Consider the following 8,504-nt stretch of genomic DNA (forward strand, 5'->3'; position numbering starts at 1 on the left):
GTAATTTTACTAATTATTAATACCATGACAGTTATGTATTGGTGTGTCCTTCAAAACTCAATATAAGGACCATGTCATATCTATCCATGAACCAATTTGATATTCCTAATACTTGTGAATTCCATTCTCCATCCTCTTGCACTTCCCACAAGTAGATACTTGAAACCACATCTTCCCAAATTTGAGATTCCACATGCGTCAAACAAAGTCATTTATATGAGGCTCTTCATTAAAATGTGTTGAATGCTTTTGATCTAAAGGTAGTGAAAAGAAGATCAAGGCAGAAAAATTCATCCCAATATAAGAAAGAACATTAGAGCTTTCAAATAGTGGACTATATTGGATTGAAAGATAAATTAGGCCCTATTCTAAGAATGAACAAACAGAACCTTTAAAAACACATTTGTAAGTCCATATAGTAGATTTTGGAAATAGGAGGGAGATTGCTTACATGAAGACGGTGCATTCACCCTCTGAGAGTTTGTGTTCTATCTCTACAATCTAACCCTGGACAGAGCATCCCTGAGAGCCTGGTGAACCTGCTTGTTCTGCAGAGTGTAGACCACAGGGTTCAGCATCGGGGTCACCACTATGTCCACAAGTGCAGCCTCTCTGTTGGAGTCCAGCGAGGTTGTTTGCTTTGGTTTCATATATATCAGAACACAGCTGCTGTACATCAGAGAGAGGACAATGAGGTGAGATGAACAGGTGAAGAAAGCTTTCTGTCGCTCTTTGGCTGATGGAAGACGCGTGATTGTGACTGCTATGTTGCTGTATGCAATGATGGTTATTATAAGGGGTGTTAAAATGGTAAATGAAACAAAGACAAAGGCCAACATTTCAATAGCTCTGGTATCAGAACAGGAGAGCTTAGTTAAGGGCCCAAAATCACAGAAGAAGTGAGGGATGACATGGGGGCCACAGAAGGATGACTGGGAAAGCAAAATAACTGGAACCACCATGAGGAAGAATCCAAAGCAGGCAGTGACCAGGAGGAAACACATCCTTGGGTTCATGACAGTCGGGTAATACAGAGGTTTGCAAATGGCCAGGTACCGATCCAGGGATAATATAGCCATGAGGAAGAAAATGGTTGTCCCCACGAAAAGAAAGACAAAGGCTTGTGTGAAGCAGGCAGCAAAGGAAATTGATTTCCTCCCTGACAGATACATGGCCAGCAACTTAGGAATAACAGTGGTTATGAAACAGCATTCACAAAAGGAGAAACTGCTGAAGAAGTACATGGGTGTCTGGAGGCGATGGTCAGCCCAAGTGATGGTGATTATGAGTGTGTTTCCCATGATGGAGGCCAGGTATGCCAGCAGATGCACCAGGAAGAGAACCTTCCCAAGGGGTTGGACAGATGGAAAGCCCTCCAGGGTGAATTCTTGGACTGCTGTCCTGTTTCTTGCATCCCCTATCATTGACTTTTCCATTTTTCAATCAACTGTCTTTGTGCTATTTTGCAGGCTGTCATGACTAAAAAACGGAGAACTCTATTTTATTAAACTTATAAAATAGTATAGGCATGGTGACTGGACTTTATTATTTTAAACATTATATTTTATTGTAGTTTATGCCCATTATTAAATAAAAATAAGCGATATTTATCTTTGATTATGTTTATGTTAAATACGGCCTAAAATCCTGGATAAATAAGAACTGTGCTATGCCTCCAGGTTTTCATAAAGGATAATGTAATTTTCACAGTGTTAGTCATTTTCCTATGTAGTCTATTGCCAAGCAGGAAAAAATGTCCTTCTTTTAGTTATATATCTGATCATGCAACCCATTCCTGGTAAGATACCACTTCTATCATGCATCCACAAGGTGAATATTGCAAAGGGAAAACTGTAGCCTTAAAACCAAACTTATGATCATGGATTCTGTCATCTCACAAGAAAAATATTCCTCTGTGTTATCTTTAAGATTTGTCACCCATATTTGAGGACATAAAATCACTTGTGGCAGAACTTCCTGTGGCTCTAGTGACAGCCCTCTACAGTGAGTTAGGTTAGAAGAGTAGCAGATGGACTCTAATCAGATTGTGGGAGACCCAGTCCAGGCCATTTGCCACAGAGCTTGAGACCACTCAGTAGAAGAGAATCTTCCCTCCCCTGTGTGTCAAGTGGTCCGTCTAGGGGGGAATCTCTGTCTTTTGACCCTTTCAGTCCCTATATTTAAGGAACACCAGCCTGAGGATAGAAAGAGGGGTTGCATGCCTTAACCCCACAAATTATATTCTGATTCATTCTCTCCTCCCTTTGTCCACCTAAATAAAATATCCTCTTTCACTCTTTAAATCCACAAACTTCTCTTATGTGAGCCCTTGTCACTCTGGTCAACTAGAGTTCACCTCACATCTCTGAATTGGCTGTTGATTTAGCCAAACCCCCACTCTTTTAGTAAGCAAGATTAGCTTGAAGAGGAACAGACTCTGATTCAGTTTACAATAAAATGAACAGCAAAATTACCCAAAATTGCCATGTTCTCACCCAGATGCAGCTCCCAGTAACCAGAACACTGTCCTCTTCTTTTTCACTCTTCGAACAAACCAAAATGCTCATCTAGGCAATTAGAAATGTAAAAAAATAAAAGAAAGAAACAACGGCATTTGAGAGGACCCTGATTTGTCTCAGAGAAATTTCAACATATGCACCGTGGCTACTAAGCATCCTTCTTCATAAGAATGCAGAGCTTTCCAAAGTTGAGATAAATTGAAGTGATAGCGCCATGGCAATCTTGCCTGATGAAATCCTGGGAAAGAAAGAAGAGCACATACTGCCCACAAAGTTCTACTGGACTCTGGGAGTGATTTCTCTTGGAATCTCAAAATGCTTTCATACCCTGCTTGCAGGCCCCAGGGTCCCCAGACTCCCAGTCTACTCCTGCAGGAGCCACCACCAGCAGGAAACCCTTCTTGTTGGGTAAATGCTACAAGGAATGGTGGGAGACAATACCTTCCTCAATCACACTGGTCCCTTGTACACAGTATTTTTCTGACATGCATTGCAGGGCAGATAGAATGCATTACAACTCCCTCACCTCTCCAGATTGGGGAGAATGCACACGTCATTGGGAGCAGAGATGAAAGTGAAGTTAATTTTCCCCATCATATAGTTCATATTGGACTGTCTCTTAACACCAATCAGGATCCACTAGGACCAGTAAGCAGACCCCAAACACATCAGGCCTCATTAAAAGATATAATAAGGCCATCTAGAGATCAATGTCCCTCTCGGAGACTTGGTGGCTGCCAAGTGGGCATTGTTGGAAATGGAAAATTATAATACAAACACCATAGTTACTCTATCTTTATGTATGCAAATCTAATAATATGGAATCCTAAATGTCTGCATTGTCCTCCCTGAAAATCTTCAAAGTGGAGCACATATAATCCTACCAGAGTTTATGAAGTCTCTATTTGGATTAGATTACTAAAGTGAAGTTGACAAGTCAATCGGGGAATTTGGACCCCCACCTGGTGGTAATAAGGTGAAGTTCTCCCTTTTCTGCCAAAGCAGTGCCAAAGAACACCAGCATTATAGGTAAATCAAAATGGAATTCTAAAAAAGTTCAAGTAATCCACATGAATGCACGGGGAAAAAAAAAACCAGGGAAATGAAAAACAAACAGAAAGTAAAACATAAAATGGCCAGCTTAAGCCCTAAGACATCAAAAATTACGTTATTAGGTTAAATGCGAATGGTTTAGATACACCAATTAAAACATATATTGATAACGTAGATTAAAAATTATGATCCAACTATGCAATGTCTATGAACACTCACTTTCAATATGCCAATATAGGCAATTTGAAAGTAAAAGGATGGGAAAATATTTTTCATGCAAATATCTATCAGATGAGGGCAGGAGTGGTCATATCAGGCAAAGTAGACTACAGATGAAAGAAAATTGCCAAAGTCAGAGAGGAACATTATACAATGAGGAAAGGATCAATCCACCAGGAAGACAAAGCAATGCTAAATATGTGCACCAAATAACAGAGCTGCAAAATATGTAAAGCAAAAACTCATAGAACTGAAAGGAAAATAAAGGACAAATCAACAATTATATTTGGAGACTTCACCATCACTCTCTCAATAACTGATAGAACAAGCAGACAGAAAATCAATAAGGATATAGAAGAACTCAACACCACCATCAACCAACAGGCTCTAACCAACAGTTATAGAACATGCTACCCAAGGACAAAGAATTCACATTCTTTTCAAGTGCCTGTAGAATATATACTGATCACATCATCTATGCTCAGGTTCTGGTGAGAGCTCCCTTCCTAGCTGGTAAATGGCCATCTTCTTGCTATGTCCTCATGTGGTAGAGAGAGAGAACTCTGGTGTCTCTACCTTTTTTTTTTTTTTAATGCAAGGCAACGTTTGCTTTTAAGAGTTCAGAATAAAGGTACCTTACTTTTTGTGAGTAGGGGAAGATTTGCTCTAAGCTAACATCTGTTGCCAATCTTCCTCCTTTTTCTACCTTCCCCCCAACCAAAGCCCCACTACATAGTTGTGTGTGTAGTTGTAAATTCTTCCAGTTCTTCTATGTGAGCTGCCACCACAGCATGGCTCCTGACAGACAAATGGTGTGGTTCCACACCTGGGAAGTGAAGCAGGTCCCTGAAGTGGAGCACGCTGAACTTTAGCCGCTATGCCATCAGGGCTGGCTCTCTACCTCTTCCTATATGGTCACCAGTTCTATTTAATCAAAGCTCTACCATTGTGATCTCATTTAACCTTAATCACCTCCTTAGATGCCCTATATCCAATATATAGATATGTGTGAAGGGTTAGGGCTTCAGTATATGAATTTGGGGGGACATAACTTAGATCGTAGCCTGCCCTGATACAAAAACAAGACAAAGACAGCACATAAAGAAAATTAGAGGCAAATGTCCCTCATGAATACAGATGCAAAAATCCTTAGCACAAAATCACCAAAAAGAAAAGTGAGGCTTATTCCAGACATGCAAAACTGGTTCAATATTTGAAAATCAATCTATGCAATCCATCACATTAAGAGGCTAAAGAAGAAAATTCACATGATCATATCATTGTATGCAGAAAAGTATTTGTCAAAATTCAACACCTGTTAAAACTCTCAGAAAAATAAGAATACAAGGTAATTTACTCAACTTGCTAAGAAGCATCTATAAAAAAACCCACAGCTAACATTATACTTAATAGTAAAACATTGAATGCTTTTCCCTGAGACTAGGAACAAGGCAAAGATATACACTCACTACCCTTATTCAATAGAGTTCTGGAAGTCTAACCAGTGCAATAAGACAAGAAAAAAAAAGAAACCACATACAGACCAAAAGAAGAAATAAAACTGTCCCCATCTGCAGATGACATGACTATCTGGAAAATCGCAAGGAACTTACAAAAAAGTTTATAAGCTCCTGAGACAAATAAGTGAGTTTAGTGAGATTGCATGATACAAAATCAATATACAAAAAATCAACTGCATTTCTATATACTAGCAACGAACATGTGGACATAGAAACTAAAAGTACAATACTGTTTAAAATCACTCAATAAAAATTAAATGCTTCAAAGGCTGGCCCGGTGGCACAGTGGTTAAGTTTGCACATTCCACTTTGGCAGCCTGGCGTTCGCAGGTTCGGATCCCAGGTGCCAACACAGCACCTCTTGGCAAGCCATGCTGTGGCAGGCATCCCACATATGAGGTGGAGGAGGATGGGTACGGATGTTAGCTCAGGGCCAGTCTTCCTCAGCAAAAAGAGGAGGATTGGTGGCAGATGTTAGCTCAGGGCTAATCTTCCTCAACAAAGAAAAATTTAAATGTTTCAGTGTGAATCTAACAAAATATGTGCAGAACTTATGTACTGAAAACTACGAAATACTAGTGAAAGAAATCAAAGAAGGGGCTGGCCCAGTGGCGCAGTGGTTAAGTTCACATGTTCCGCTTTGGCAGCTCAGAGTTCACTGATTTGGATCCCGGTGTGGACCTATGCATGGCTTGTCAAGCCATGCTGTGGCAGGCAGCCTATATATAAAGTAGAGGAAGATGGGCACGGATGTTAGCTCAGGGCCAGTCTTCCTCAGCAAAAAGAAGAGGATTGGTGGCAGATGTTAGCTCAGGGCTAATCTTCCTCCAAAAAAAAAAATCAAAGATGATCTAAATAATAGAGGGACATACCACATTTACGTATTTGAAAATTCGACATACTAAAAGTGTCAATTCTTCCCAGATAAATGTCCAAGTTTAACATAGTTCTTATCAAAATTCCACGAAGATCTTTTATAAATATAGAGAGGTTTATTCTAAAATTTATATGGAAAGGCATAAGATACATAATACCTAAAGTGATTTTTAAAAAGAAGCATTACATGGGAGGATTTCATTTCAAGACTTATTATATAGCTACAGTAATAAAGACTGCACAATATTAGTGGATTGATGGGTCAATGTGGCCACATAGATCGATGGAACAGAATAGAGAACCCAGAAATAGACCCACACAAATCTGCTCAAGTGATTTTTGACAAAGATGCAAGAGTAACCCAATGGAGGAAAGAGCCTTTTCAACAAATGCTGCTGTTTTAAAATGCTAATTTTAAAAAAAATTAATTGCCACCTAAGTCTTACACTTGATACAAAAATTAACACAAAATAATTCATGGACTTAAATGTACAACATGAAACTATAAAACTTTTATAAATAATATGAGAAAATCTTCAATATTTAGAACTAGGCAAAGAGTCCTTAGACGACACCAACAGCAAAATCTACAAAATGAAAAACTGACACATTAAACTTCATCAAAATTATTAACTTTTGCTCCATGAAAGACCTTTTTAAGTGCATTAAAAGAAAAGCTACAGAATTGGAGAAAGTGTTTGGAAATAACATCTCTGACAAAGGATTAGCATCTAGAACAAATTTTTAAACACTCTCAAAACTAAAGAATAAAAAACAATCTAATTAGAAAATGAAGAGAAAATTCACTGAAGTGGATATTTGTATATCAAGGAAGCACAAGAAAAGATGTTCATCACTAGCTATTAGGGAAATGGAAATTGAGACCATAGTGAGATACAACCACACACTTATCAAAATGACTAAAATAGAAAATAGCAACAGTACCAACTGCTGGTGAGGATCTGGACACACTGGATCTCTCACACATTGCAGCTAGGGATGTAAGATGATGTAAAATGGTACAGACACTCTAGAAAACACTTGACAGCTTCTTTAAAAACTAAACATGCAACTCTTATGCAACCCAGCAATTGTTCTCCTGGGCATTTATTCCAGAGAAATGAAAACCTATGTTCCAACAAAAAGTTGCACACAAATGTTTACAGTAGCTTTATTTGTAATAACTAAACACTGGAAACAACCCAGATCACCTTCAATGGGTGAATGGTTAAACAAACTATGGTACATCCACACTGTGAAATACTACTTAATAATGAAAAAGAATGAATTATTGATATACACACAACTTGCATACGTCCCCAGAGAATTGTGCTTAGTGAAAAAGAACCATTCTCAAAAGCTTACATATTATTTGATTCTACTTATATAATATTCTTGAAATGATAAAATTGTAAAAATGGAGAACTGATTAGTGGCTGACAGGGGCTAAGGAGGGGGTAGGTTGAGAAAGAAATGGGAGTGACTATAAAAGGACAACATGAGGGATCCCCGTGGTTCTAAGTGTTCTATTTCTTGACCGTATCAACGTCAATATCTGGGTCGTGATACTGTACTGTAGTTTTCACGCTCTTATTGTTGGAGGAAACTAGATAAAGGGTATACGGCGTTTCTCTGAACTATTTCTTATGATTGCATGTGAATCTACAAATAAAGATTTTACCACAAAATAAAATTTTAATTTAAAAATTGCAGATAATTAATGTATTTGTAACATAGTTTGCTGTATGTTCCTCCTACCCTTTCTTTTATATTGAAATAAAAATAAGTTCATTCACCTTAGCGCATATTCCTAAAAGCCCAGGAATTATTCTTCTATATCACTTTGCATCTTTGGCTGCTAACAAACCAGCCCAAATTTTAACGGTATCAAAACAAAAACAATTAATTTTATTTCTCATTGTTCTGGTAGTTGACTGGGCACAACAGGGTGGTTCCCACTCAGGGTCTCTCATGTAGTTCCATTAAGACAATGTGGGTCTAGAGTCTTTCGAAGGTTTCCTCACTCACATGTCTGGTGCTTGAGCTAACGATTCAAAGAGCTGGGGCTCCTCCAGCATCTCTCTCTGTCTCTGTGCGGTTCCTCTAGGTGATCTCTCACCATGGTGGCTTCAGAGTAGCCTCAGAGTGAATGTCGCAAGAGAGGGAACCAGGCAGAAGCTATGTTGCCTTTTTTCACCTAGACTTGGATGTCACGCCACATCACTTCCACCATATTCCATTCTTTCTCTTTCTGTCTTTGATTATCTTTCTTTTTCACAGCCCTTTTCTCACCCACCTCAAGATTCCCTCTTCTGTC

At 38.8% G+C, this 8,504-nt stretch overlaps 1 protein-coding gene across 1 annotated transcript; it reads right to left on the minus strand.

Annotated features, from left to right (window-relative positions):
* Positions 1-494: 494 nt before the first annotated feature.
* OR6D24 (olfactory receptor family 6 subfamily D member 24) lies at positions 495-1,436 on the minus strand. Its single transcript, NM_001391143.1, has one exon. The coding sequence runs from the start codon at positions 1,434-1,436 to the stop codon at positions 495-497; it is 942 nt and encodes a 313-aa protein (NP_001378072.1).
* Between the last annotated feature and the right edge of the window lie 7,068 nt (positions 1,437-8,504).

This window comes from Equus caballus, chromosome 1, assembly GCF_041296265.1.
Source record: "Equus caballus isolate H_3958 breed thoroughbred chromosome 1, TB-T2T, whole genome shotgun sequence".
Lineage (NCBI taxonomy): Eukaryota > Metazoa > Chordata > Mammalia > Perissodactyla > Equidae > Equus > Equus caballus.

Bases quoted from the DNA above. Each gene is read 5' to 3' on its own strand.
- OR6D24 (NM_001391143.1), bottom strand. From the start codon at position 1,436: ATGGAAAAGTCAATGATAGGGGATGCAAGAAACAGGACAGCAGTCCAA.